The 14,265-nt window shown below is 46.8% G+C and overlaps 1 protein-coding gene across 1 annotated transcript in view; it reads right to left on the bottom strand.

The window, feature by feature from the left end:
• Positions 1-14,265, bottom strand: part of LOC134936129 (complement C3-like) — an 828,079-nt gene that overhangs the window by 189,399 nt on the left and 624,415 nt on the right. The window contains exons 25-26 of the mRNA XM_063931046.1: positions 12,182-12,257; positions 10,580-10,739 (exon numbers count right to left, since the gene is read on the bottom strand). Coding sequence (XP_063787116.1) covers positions 10,580-10,739; positions 12,182-12,257 — 236 coding nt within the window. The remainder of the gene's footprint in view (positions 1-10,579; positions 10,740-12,181; positions 12,258-14,265) is intronic.

Below are 14,265 nucleotides of genomic sequence, written 5' to 3'. Positions count from 1 at the left end.
AACCACCTCGGAACATCCTCCCTTATACGTCACCTGCAGCGCATTCATAATAAGTCAGTGACAAGTTCAAAAACTTTGGGTGACAGCGGAAGCAGTCCACTGACCAGTAAATCCCTTCCTCTTGTAACCAAGCTCACGCAAACCACCCCACCAACTCCCTCAGTGTCAATTTCCTCCTTCCCCAGGAATGCCAATAGTCCTGCAGGCCATGTCACTGGCAATTCTGACGAGTCCTCTCCTGCCTGGGATTCCTCCGATGCATCCTTGCGTGTAACGCCTACTGCTGCTGGCGCTGCTGTTGTTGCCGCTGGGAGTCGATGGTCATCCCAGAGGGGAAGTCGTAAGCCCACTTGTACTACTTCCAGTAAGCAATTGACTGTTCAACAGTCCTTTGCGAGGAAGATGAAATATCACAGCAGTCATCCTACTGCAAAGCGGATAACTGAGGCCTTGGCATCCTGGGTGGTGAGAAACGTGGTTCCGGTATCCATCATTACTGCAGAGCCAACTAGAGACTTGTTGGAGGTACTGTGTCCCCGGTACCAAATACCATCTAGGTTCCATTTCTCTAGGCAGGCGATACCGAAAATGTACACAGACCTCAGAAAAAGAGTCACCAGTGTCCTAAAAAATGCAGCTGTACCCAATATCCACTTAACCACGGACATGTGGACAAGTGGAGCAGGGCAGGGTCAGGACTATATGACTGTGACAGCCCACTGGGTAGATGTATGGACTCCCGCCGCAAGAACAGCAGCGGCGGCACCAGTAGCAGCATCTCGCAAACGCCAACTCTTTCCTAGGCAGGCTACGCTTTGTATCACCGGTTTCCAGAATACGCACACAGCTGAAAACCTCTTACGGCAACTGAGGAAGATCATCGCGGAATGGCTTACCCCAATTGGACTCTCCTGTGGATTTGTGGCATCGGACAACGCCAGCAATATTGTGTGTGCATTAAATATGGGCAAATTCCAGCACGTCCCATGTTTTGCACATACCTTGAATTTGGTGGTGCAGAATTTTTTAAAAAACGACAGGGGCGTGCAAGAGATGCTGTCGGTGGCCAGAAAAATTGCGGGACACTTTCGGCGTACAGGCACCACGTACAGAAGACTGGAGCACCACCAAAAACTACTGAACCTGCCCTGCCATCATCTGAAGCAAGAAGTGGTAACGAGGTGGAATTCAACCCTCTATATGCTTCAGAGGTTGGAGGAGCAGCAAAAGGCCATTCAAGCCTATACAATTGAGCACGATATAGGAGGTGGAATGCACCTGTCTCAAGTGCAGTGGAGAATGATTTCAACGTTGTGCAAGGTTCTGATGCCCTTTGAACTTGCCACACGTGAAGTCAGTTCAGACACTGCCAGCCTGAGTCAGGTCATTCCCCTCATCAGGCTTTTGCAGAAGAAGCTGGAGGCATTGAAGAAGGAGCTAAAAGGGAGCGATTCCGCTAGGCATGTGGGACTTGTGGATGCAGCCCTTAATTCGCTTAACAAGGATTCACGGGTGGTCAATCTGTTGAAATCAGAGCACTACATTTTGGCCACCGTGCTCGATCCTAGATTTAAAGCCTACCTTGGATCTCTCTTTCCGGCAGACACAAGTCTGCTGGGGTTGAAAGACCTGCTGGTGACAAAATTGTCAAGTCAAGCGGAACGCGACCTGTCAACATCTCCTCCTTCACATTCTCCCGCAACTGGGGGTGCGAGGAAAAGGCTCAGAATTCCGAGCCCACCCGCTGGCGGTGATGCAGGGCAGTCTGGAGCGACTGCTGATGCTGACATCTGGTCCGGACTGAAGGACCTGACAACGATTACGGACATGTCGTCTACTGTCACTGCATATGATTCTCTCAACATTGATAGAATGGTGGAGGATTATATGAGTGACCGCATCCAAGTAGGCACGTCACACAGTCCGTACTTATACTGGCAGGAAAAAGAGGCAATTTGGAGGCCCTTGCACAAACTGGCTTTATTCTACCTAAGTTGCCCTCCCACAAGTGTGTACTCCGAAAGAGTGTTTAGTGCCGCCGCTCACCTTGTCAGCAATCGGCGTACGAGGTTACATCCAGAAAATGTGGAGAAGATGATGTTCATTAAAATGAATTATAATCAATTCCTCCGCGGAGACATTGACCAGCAGCAATTGCCTCCACAAAGTACACAGGGAGCTGAGATGGTGGATTCCAGTGGGGACAAATTGATAATCTGTGAGGAGGGGGATGTACACAGTGATATATCGGAGGGTGAAGATGAGGTGGACATCTTGCCTCTGTAGAGCCAGTTTGTGCAAGGAGAGATTAATTGCTTCTTTTTTGGGGGGGGTCCAAACCAACCCGTCATATCAGTCACAGTCGTGTGGCAGACCCTGTCACTGAAATGATGGGTTGGTTAAAGTGTGCATGTCCTGTTTTGTTTATACAACATAAGGGTGGGTGGGAGGGCCCAAGGACAATTCCATCTTGCACCTCTTTTTTCTTTTCTTTTTCTTTGCATCATGTGCTGATTGGGGAGGGTTTTTTGGAAGGGACATCCTGCGTGACACTGCAGTGCCACTCCTAGATGGGCCCGGTGTTTGTGTCGGCCACTAGGGTCGCTAATCTTACTCACACAGTCAGCTACCTCATTGCGCCTCTTTTTTTCTTTGCGTCATGTGCTGTTTGGGGAGGGTTTTTTGGAAGGGACATCCTGCGTGACACTGCAGTGCCACTCCTAGATGGGCCCGGTGTTTGTGTCGGCCACTAGGGTCGCTAATCTTACTCACACAGCTACCTCATTGCGCCTCTTTTTTTCTTTGCGTCATGTGCTGTTTGGGGAGGGTTTTTTGGAAGGGCCATCCTGCGTGACACTGCAGTGCCACTCCTAGATGGGCCCGGTGTTTGTGTCGGCCACTAGGGTCGCTAATCTTACTCACACAGCTACCTCATTGCGCCTCTTTTTTTCTTTGCGTCATGTGCTGTTTGGGGAGGGTTTTTTGGAAGGGACATCCTGCGTGACACTGCAGTGCCACTCCTAGATGGGCCCGGTGTTTGTGTCGGCCACTAGGGTCGCTTATCTTACTCACACAGCGACCTCGGTGCAAATTTTAGGACTAAAAATAATATTGTGAGGTGTGAGGTATTCAGAATAGACTGAAAATGAGTGTAAATTATGGTTTTTGAGGTTAATAATACTTTGGGATCAAAATGACCCCCAAATTCTATGATTTAAGCTGTTTTTTAGTGTTTTTTGAAAAAAACACCCGAATCCAAAACACACCCGAATCCGACAAAAAAAATTCGGTGAGGTTTTGCCAAAACGCGTTCGAACCCAAAACACGGCCGCGGAACCGAACCCAAAACCAAAACACAAAACCCGAAAAATTTCAGGCGCTCATCTCTAATTAGGTCTACAGTCATTAGGTTGACACCATATGGTAGATAGACACAAGGTCGACATGGAAAAATGCTCGACATAGGCAAAATGTAGCCATATGAAAGGTCGAAACTGGAAAAGGTCGACAGGTACAAAAGGTTTACAGGGTCAAAATGTTGACATGACGATGATCGACACAAAAATGGTTGACACTTTTTTGTACACTTTTGCGGTTAGTGTGGTTAGTTTGTTCATCTGGGACCACCATTTGTAAAAATACGTCCATTCGCGGGCTCGCTCCACCCTCTACACTTTGGGCTTGATGTCTCGCTCCACTTCACTCGCCACAAAGTTATTATAGGTAATAATTTTTGACATGAACACACAACTAACATATACAGTAAACACAATATCATTAGGAGCATATCTCGGGCCGTCAGCGCCTTACTCCAATGCGCATTTCGCCCGTGGCTTAATCATGGAGCCGACCCGACTATGGGGTCCGCCGGGTTTATATAGGGGTGTGTATGTCCGTTAAAATTCATGCTGGCCAATCCGAGCCACTCTGAATAAGGACGTAATTCGTCCATCTAGTGCTAATCGCTCACAGTTTAAGCATTCCCTAGTAGTGAAATTGTGGCAGGGCATGCTGGAACTTGTAGTTTCAAAACAGCTGGAGAGCCATAGGACCTTCCCTTGTTCTATTTAGGATGGTTTAATTTACGGTCACTAAAATTATCTTACCAAGACTTATGTGCCTTCTTCCCCTATTGTGGAACACCGGGAAACGTTGTACAAGATCCGGCATAAAACAGTCTAAACTCTTAAGGTCCGTACACACTTAACGATAAAATGAAGGTCGGTAACAATCGTCGCTGTCGGTAGGGCATGCATGAAAGATGTGGACTGTCATCCACGACTTTCATGCAGGGCTGGCGGGGGCGTGACGTCACTGAGAGATATGAGCGGTCAGGCGGCCACCGACCGGCCGGCCCAGGAGGGGGAAAAGTTAGACGATGTCGCTCACAGAGCGACATCGTCTAATGTGTATGTGGCCTTTAGAAATACTTATTTCTCCCATTCTTGGAAGAAATAAATCCAAAATTCCAAATTGGTCAGAGAGAGAGAATTTGCTCTTTATTTCTATTTTTGATTGTAGTTCTTTTGTTCCTTATTAACTGATTTGATTTTGTAATCATTGATCTTGCTTACTTATTCAAAGACGTACTTGCATATTAACCCTGTAGTCCGCTTTACAACATTTTTTTGTGTTTGTTACTTAACCTGCAGTTATACATATCCATATACATGTGGCTGTGTTACCAGCTAATGCAATGGTCTCTAAATCACATGGGTGAATGTTTCATGACATTCTCTACAAGATTTGCTTTATTATGTTATCTTCTGATTACATTACATATGATGCTTCAATAAAGATATTTTGACAAAAAAATAAGATTTTACTCACCGGTAAATCTATTTCTCGTAGTCCGTAGTGGATGCTGGGGACTCCGTAAGGACCATGGGGAATAGACGGGCTCCGCAGGAGATAGGGCACTCTAAAAAAGAATTAGGTCTACTGGTGTGCACTGGCTCCTCCCTCTATGCCCCTCCTCCAGACCTCAGTTAAGGAAACTGTGCCCAGACGAGCTAACATTACAAGGAAAGGATTTTGGAATCCCGGGTAAGACTCATACCAGCCACACCAATCACACCGTATAACTCGTGATAACCAAACCCAGTTAACAGTATGAACAAATACAGAGCATCAGACAACCTGATGCAAACATAACATAACTCTTTGTTAAGCAATAACTATATACAAGTATTGCAGAAGAAGTCCGCACTTGGGACGGGCGCCCAGCATCCACTACGGACTACGAGAAATAGATTTACCGGTGAGTAAAATCTTATTTTCTCTAAAGTCCTAAGTGGATGCTGGGGACTCCGTAAGGACCATGGGGATTATACCAAAGCACCCAAACGGGCGGGAGAGTGCGGATGACTCTGCAGCACCGAATGAGCAAACTCAAGGTCCTTCTCAGCTAGGGTATCAAACCTTTGCAAATGTGTTTGAACCCGACCAAGTAGTTGCTCGGCAAAGCTGTAATGCCGAGACCCCTCGGGCAGCCGCCCAAGAAGAGCCCAACTTCCTTGTGAAATGGGCCTTTACTGATTTTGGATGCGGCAACCCAGCCGCAGAATGAGCCTGCTGAATCGTGTTACAGATCCAGCGAGCAATAGTTTGCTTTGAAGCAGGAGCACCCAGCTTGTTGGATGCATACAGGATAAACAGCGACTCCGTTTTCCTGACCTTAGCCGTTCTGGCCACATAACTCTTCAAAGCCCGCACTACATCTAGTAACTCGGAATCCTCTAAGCCACTGGTAGCTACAGGCACCACAATAGGTTGGCTAATATGAAAAGATGACACTACCTTCGGCAGAAATTGCTGACGAATCCGCAATTCTGCCCTGTCCATATGAAAAACCAGATAGGGGCTTTTATGTGACAAAGCCGCCAATTCCGTCACACGCCTAACTGAAGCTAAGGCTAACAGCATGACCACCTTCCACGTGAGATATTTTAACTCCACTGATTTTAGTGGTTCAAACCAATGTGATTTCAAGAAACTCAACACCATGTCAAGATCCCAAGGTGCCACTGGAGGCACAAACGGGGGCTGTATATGCAGCACTCCCTTCACAAAGGTCTGAACTTCAGGAAGCGAAGTCAGTTCTTTTTGAAAGAAAATGGATAAGCCCGATATCTGGACCTTAATGGATCCCAATTTTAGGCCCAAAGACACTCCCGACTGTAGGAAGTGAAAGAAAACGGCCCAGCTGGAATTCCTCAGTAGGAGCATTCCTGGCCTCACACCGAGCAACATATTTTTGCCATATACGGTGATAATGTTCAGCTGTCACATTGAATACTTTACATTATAGTAGTCGACACTGGAGTCAAACGCCGTGTCGATCTCAGCGCCCATTATTTTGGATAGTGAACATTGAGAGACTCTAAAGGTCTCTGAGACATAAGGACAGACATGGGTAGATTTCCTGTCCGTTCTCCAAACTTTGGTGCAATAAATTCACCTTAGCACTAAATTACACATATCCAAACAGGTGTCGGCGTTGTCAACGGAGACACCCTCTCACACACGTTTGCTTCATCTTCTTGGAACAAACAGGGCCCCTGTTGCAACCAAGCCTGTCTTAGAGGCAGAGACCATGGGTCCTCTGTGAGCATCTCTTGCAGATCTGGATACCAAGTTCTTCTTGGCCAATCCGGAACAATGAGTATTGTTCTCACTCCTCTTTTCCTTATGATTCTCAGCACCTTGGGTATGAGATGAAGAGGGGAAAATACATACATCGACTGGAACACCCACGGTGTCATTAGCGTATCCACAGCTATCGCCTGAGGGTCTCTTGACCTGGCGCAATACCGCTGTAGCTTTTTGTTGAGGCGGGATGCTATCATGTCCACCTGTGGCAGTTCCCACCGACTTGCAATCAGCGTGAAAACTTCTTGATGAAGTCCCCACTCTCCCGGGTGGAGGTCGTGCCTGCTGAGGAAGTCTGCTTCCCAGTTGTCCACTCCCAGAATGAACACTGCTGACAGTGCGCTTACGTGATTCTCCGCCCAGCGAAGAAATCTGGTGGCTTCCATCCTCGCCACCCTGCTCCTTGTGCCGCCTTGGCGGTTTACATAAGCCACTGTGGTGATGTTGTCTGAGTGAATCAGGACCGGTTGGTCGCGAAGCAGGGTCTCCGCTTGACGTAGGGCGTTGTATATGGCCCTTAGGTCCAGGATGTTAATATCAAGGCAAGTCTCCTGACTTGACCATAGACCTTGGAAATTTCATCCCTGTGTGACTACCCCCCCACCCTCGGAGGTTTGCATCCGTGGTCACCAGGACCCAGTCCTGAATGCCGAATCTGCGGCCCTCGAGAAGGTAAGCACTCTGCAGCCACCACAGGAGAGACACCCTGGCCCTGGGGGATAGGGTGATTAACCGATGCTTCTGAAGATGTGATCCGGAGCACTTGTCCAGTAAGTCCCACTGGAAGGTCCTCGCATGGAACCTGCCAAAGGGAATGGCCTCTTATGATGCCACCATCCTACCCAGGACTCGAGTGCAGTGATGCACTAACACCTGTTTTGGTATAATAGATTCCTGACCAGTGTCACAAGCTCCTGAGCTCTCTCTATCGGGAGATAAACCCCTTTCTGGTCTGTGTCTAGGATCATGCCTAGGAGAGGCAGATGAGCTGTAGGAACCAACTGCGACTTTGGAATATATAGAATCCAGTCGTGTTGCCGTTACACTTCCAGAGAAAGTGATACGCTGTTCAGCAACTGCTCTTTTGATCTCGCTTTTATGCAGAGATCTTCTAAATACGTGATAATAGTGACACCTTGCTTCCACAGGATCACCATCACTTCCGCCATTACCTTGGTCTAAACTGGTAATGACAATCCTGTACCGCAATTCTGAGGTACGCCTGATGAGGTGGATAAATGGGGACCTGAAGGTATTCATCCTTTATGTCCCGAGCCCCCTTTTAGGCTTACAACGACCGCTCTTAGCGATGCCATCTTGAACTTGCCCCTTTTCAGGTATATGTACCGGGATTTTAAATTCAATATGGGTATGACCAAACCTTTTGGTTTTGGGACCACAACATGGTCAAATAATAATCCCCTCCTAGTTGAATGAGGGGAAACTTGACCACCACCTGTTGAATATACAATTTGTGATATGCAGTCCACACTGTTTCCCTCTCGTGAGGGGAAGCCGTGAGGGCCGTCGGTGAGGGGGCATTTTTTCTCAAAGACCCGCTTGTATCCCTGAGACACAATATCTATTTCCCAGGGATCTAACAGGGAGTGAACCCACTTGTGGCTGCACTTCTGAAAGCGTGCCCCCACCGGGCCTAGCTCCGCCTGTGGAGCCCCAGCGACATGCGGTGGATTATGTAGAGGCCGGGGAGGACTTTTCTCTGCCCCCGCCTCTGGCAAGAAAGGACGCATCTCGGACTTTCTTGTTTCTTTATTCGAAAGGCTACATTTGATAATGTTGTGCTTTCCTAGGCAGTGCAGGGATACAAGGCCAAATATCAGAATTACCAGATATAGCCGTGGAGACCCGATCTGAGAACCCTTCTCCACCCAATCCTCAGCCTTCCATATGCCTCTTAAGGCGGCATCGTCTGTCCATTGTACAGGACACGTCAAGCAGAAATTGACATAGCTTTGACACTAGGACCCAGTATATTCATGTCTCTATGGGCATGTTTATATATATATATATATATATATATATATACATATCTCTTAAGACAGCATCATTAATATAAATATATATATTCCTATATATATATATATATATATATATATCTCTATACATACTAGGATCTCTATCTCTGCTGATAAGGTACCTGTGCACGCTGCCACAGCGCTATAAACCCATGCCGACCCCATCGCCGGTCTGAGTAGTGTACCAGAATGTGCACGCTATCTGCAGGATCCCTGAGAATAGCTGTAACATCAGGGCTGCCTTTTGTGACACCCTAGGGGAAGATTTCCATCTTATCCTGGCCCTAGTGGGTAAAGGATATTGCCTGAGAATTCTTTGTGGGAAGCTGCAGTCTCTTGTCTGGAGATTCCCGCCCTTTTTCCTCATGAGAGGAGGGAAAATTACCTCAGCTTTCTTCCCCTTACACCTGTGTACCCTCGTGTCAGGGACAGATGAGTCATCAGTGATATGCAAATCATCTTTTATTACAATAAACATATATTGAATACTTTTCTGCCAATCTGGCTGTAATTTTGCATTATCATAGTCGACACTGGAGTCAAACTCCGTGTCGATATCAGTGTCTATTATCTTGGATAGTGAACATTGAGAGACTCTGACGGTCCCTGCGACATAGGGACAGACATGGTAGATTTCCTGTCTGTTTCCTAACCTCCTTTGTGCAATAACTTTACCTTAGCACTAAATTACACATATCCAAACCGGTGTCGGCGTTGTCGACGGCGACACCTTCTTACACACATATTTGCTCCATCTCCTCCTTATGAGAGCCTTCTACATCAGACATGTCGACACACACGTACCGACACACCACACACTCAGGGAATGCTCATCTGAAGACAATTCCCCCACAAGGCCCTTTGGAGAGACAGAGAGAGAGTATGCCAGCACACACTCCAGCGCTATATGACCCAGGAAAAAACACAGTAACTCAGTGTTTACCCAGTAGCTGCTGATATTATATGTTTTTGCGCTTAAATTTATGTGCCCCCCCCCCCCCCCCCTACTTTTTCACCCCTCTACTTCAGCAGGGGAGAGTCTGGGGAGCTTCCTTCCAGCGGAGCTGTGAAGAGAAAATGGCACTGGTGAGTGCTGAGGAAAAAGCCCCGCCCTTTCCGCGGCGGGCTTCTGTCCCGCGATTTTTTGTAAATTTATGGCGGGGGCTCATGCAGACATACAGTGCCCAACTGTATGTCTGCTTAACTTTTGCCAAAAAGGTATAATATTGCTGCCCAGGGTGCCCCCCCCCCCCTGCGCTCTACACCCTACAGTGACCGGAGCGTGTGGGTGTAATGTGGGAGCAATGGCGCACAGCTGCAGTGCTGTGCGCTACCTTATCAGAAGACCGGAGTCTTCAGCCGCCGCTTTTCTTCATCCACGCCGTGCTTCTTGCTTCTGGCTCTACGAGGGGGACGGGGGCGCGGCTCTGGGATCGGACGACCAAGGGTGCGTTCCTGTGTTCGATCCCTCTAAAGCTAATGGTGTCCAGTAGCCTAAGAAGTGCAACCTATCCCGCAGTTGGTAAGGTTTGCTTCTCTACCCTCAGTCCCACGTAGCAGAGAGTCTGTTGCCAGCAGAAGCTCTCTGAAAATAAAAAACCTAACAAAATACTTTCTTTCTCAGCAAGCTCTGTAGAGCTCACTAAGGTGCACCCATCTCGTTCGGGCACAGATTCTAACTGAGGTCTGGAGGAGGGACATAGAGGGAGGAGCCAGTGCACACTAGTATCCTAATTCTTTTTTAGAGTGCCCTATCTCCTGCGGAGCCCGTCTATTCCCCATGGTCCTTACGGAGTCCCCAGCATCCACTTAGGACGTTAGAGAAAACAAAAATTCCTAAACTCAACCTATTTTCTTTAAAAATGTCTCAGCTACAACTTTCTGGTACATACCACCATCTTCTGGCCATGGACTGGTGCATCCTCCTGGAATAACCCATCTGGCTTTTGTTTATTCAGTATCAACCACTTTACCGAATCGCACAGAACATCTCTTCCAATGTAGATTACTTTTGAAGCCAAGGCAAACACTTTCACAACATAAGCAGTGAGCCTAGGGAGAACATGCAACAGGAAGTGAAGGAACCAGAGTTGGCCATCAACAATCAATGGTTTAGCAACTGATGGCAATATATTGATGGCTGAGCCCAACAGTGCCAATTGTCCAAGCCATCAATGGCTCATCCATCAAGGGTTTCTTTCCAATGGTACAATACCACAAACCATGGATGGTAGAATGTTAGTGAGGGCTGGATAGATCAAAGCACACAGAGAAAAGTGATAGTGTAAGGAGGAATAGGAAGAATTACAATGAGCAAAGGAGAAGACCATTTGAGGAGAAATGGGAGTTAGGATAAACAGATGGTAAAACAAATAGGGAAACGCATGGGAAAACAGATGGCCACAATAAATCATACACGGCAAATATCATAATTTATTATCACCAGAACGACATGCCATTTCTGTGGATAAATGCCCCTACAAGCCACAGAGAAAACTCAGCATGAGCAGGGTATGAGCTGAATATAAGAAAGTAGCAAATAAAGCAGACAGGTGTATGAAAGATGCTAATATGATATACCTCCTGGGCACAATGATATACCTCCTGGGCACAATGATATACCTCCTGGGCACAATGATATACCTCCTGGGCACAATGATATACCTCCTGGGCACAATGATATATCTCCTGGGCACAATGATATATCTCCTGGGCACAATGATATATCTCCTGGGCACAATGATATACCTCCTGGGCACAATGATATATCTCCTGGGCACAATGATATATCTCCTGGGCACAATGATATATCTCCTGGGCACAATGATATACCTCCTGGGCACAATTCAGGTAAGTGCAGGCCTGACTGTATCAATAGGATTATCCCATGAGTAGCTCAAAATATGTGTAGAGGTGTGATACATGAAGTCGCTAACCTGTTGCTATATCAGAGATGAAGAAAACGGATATATGCCATATGAGGGTAAATACATATATTTAATGAATATTAAATCAATAGCTTCCAGATTTCGATTTCAGTAGGCTAATCATTTAATATTCATAAAATATATGTATTTACCCTCATATGGAATACTGTATATCAGTTTTTGTACATCTCTGATATACAAATGGAGCCCTCCTCATCTTTGCCTTTTATAGGATTAATTGAGCCAATGCGATCGGACTTAATCCCCTGCTGTATTGTTCTCTGTATTGTATTGCAGCTGAGAACAATAGATGAAAAGCTTATGCTAATAAACCTTGGTGCACCTTGGCACAGCAGAGAATCCTAGATGAGCCTGGCTCCATCTGTAGCAACAGGTTAGCGCCTTCATGTATCACATCTTTACTCAGAGTTGTATGAAAGAGCTGGGAATGGGTCCAACCAGGATAAAAGGGAATGAATGATACAGACTAATGCAAGCTGAGTTTAATGTTAAAGACAGATATTACAGTAATGAACATTATACAGTGACGGTAGAGGTCTATATTACCATGTGCTGGATGGTGTGCCTATCCAAATGCCATATGAAGAGTCTTGTTTACGATATACCATTTGGCCATCTACACCTGTTTAAAAGTCAAAAGTTATCTATTTACAATGTAGAATAATTAGAAACTTTATACATTAAACAATTTCAAACTGAAAGTAAATGGAGGTGTGCAGCACATACTATTACACATGCAGTAGTTACAGATGTGTCCACTTACTGTACATCTAGCCTCCCCGGTTAAACAGTCCTTCTCGTCACGCCATGCCGTGCCGTGCCTGGGTAACGCAGAGCATCTGTATGTGCAACTTTTTCCATTAAAGTGCATCTTATTTGCAAATGGTGAGAAAAGGATGCACAAACAGACTCTGCTAAAAAATAAAAATGATACGCGGCATGCCTATATTCTGTGTGCGTCTGCGGCTGTATATGCATATGAAATGGGACATTACAGTGTTTCCTAGAAAACACTGTAACATAGCATTTCGTATTCAGTTACAGCTGAATATGCACAGAGAATATAGACATGCTGCATATCCTTTGATATGCAACTTTCAGATGTGATAGCCAGTGAGCATTACTGGGAGGTAATGAGGGGTTTGAGTCAAACGCAGGGTGTGTCGTGACTGCTGTGGAAGGGGGGGGGGGGGGGGGGGTATGGCTTGGCCATTGACTGCTTAAATGTGTACTCAGTTACAATCGCTCTAGCAGCTTAAAATGATGGACAGTCACCTTTGTCTCCACCCAGTGTGAGATTGTCCTGAATTGCCCATTGCAGTGCCCGGTCCTTTGAACACCAGTGCTGTGGGTTCTAAGTAAAGTTCCTTCTTTGGTATAAGTGGCTGCCTTAGTAATTGGTTAGAAGCCCACTGCCGAGCGTAGCACAATTTTTGTTGAGAGGTTTTACAGTGGGGATTCATTGATGTGGTGGGTGCATCTGGATGTGACACGTATCTGGAGGGTTCTTGGTCAGCCACTGCCTGGCAAGAGGACTGGGTTATCAGAAACCTTCTTTTGTTGTACCTTTTTCTTATCATAGTCGCTTTGGAGCTGTGAAGCGAGCACTAGCGCAATTAAAGTATCATTAAAGTATCATTTTGGTGCAATAACATTGGTGTCTATACAGGCCATTAACCAACAGCATTAACTTGGCTGCCAGCTATTAAGTTCCTAGAGCATTTGGCTCCTATTGCAAGGAAGAAAGTACAGACTTACTGTAGAAGAGGAGGACTGGCCACCAGCAGTTTGGGAGCCACGGTGGAAAACTGGTAGGTAGGTTGGTGTGACAGGAGGGTGGACAGGATAAAGCAACTGTTGCCAGGAATGAGAGAACTGGGCGTGGATTGGGGGCAGAACAGAACGGTAGAGGAGTGGAGGATGGAATAGAACAGAGGAGGTGGAGCAGTACGGAGTGGAGGGCAGGAGATGGAGGAGTGGAGCAGTATGGAGTGGAGAGCAGGAGATGGGGGAGTGGAGCAGTATGGAGTGGAGGGCAGGAGATGGAGGAGTGGAGCAGTATGGAGTGGAGGGCAGGAGATGGAGGAGTATGGAGTGGAGGGCAGGAGATGGAGGAGTGGAGCAGTATGTAGTGGAGGGCAGGAGATGGAGGAGTGGAGCAGTATGTAGTAGTGATGAGCGGGTTCGGTTTCCAAGAAACCGAACCCGCCCGAACTTCAGCCTTTTTGGCCGGGTCCGAGCCGTGCTCGGATTCTCCCGTGCGGCTTGGTTAACCCGAGCAAGGCCGAACGTCATCATCCCGCTGTCGGATTCTCGCGAGACTCGGATTCAATATAAGGAGCCGCGCGTCGCCGCCATTTTCACACGTGCATTGAGATTGATAGGGAGAGGACGTGGCTGGCGTCCTCTCCGTTTACTTTATGTACTAGTAGTTTGTTATTATTACGTATTACACTTGATCTAATTGATTTGCTAGTGCTACTGCTTAGCTTAGTGTTGGGAGGATTGGGGAGGTTTTGCTATTTTTTTTTTATCCGTTCTCTGCCTGAACAAAAATGCTCCATACTATCTGTGCTCAGCCTCAGTGTGCTGCATGATATATGTATATCTGACTGTGCTGAGTGCTCACT

Source organism: Pseudophryne corroboree, chromosome 6 (genome assembly GCF_028390025.1).
Source record: "Pseudophryne corroboree isolate aPseCor3 chromosome 6, aPseCor3.hap2, whole genome shotgun sequence".
Taxonomy (NCBI): domain Eukaryota; kingdom Metazoa; phylum Chordata; class Amphibia; order Anura; family Myobatrachidae; genus Pseudophryne; species Pseudophryne corroboree.
This window is presented reverse-complemented; position numbering and strand designations above follow the sequence as displayed.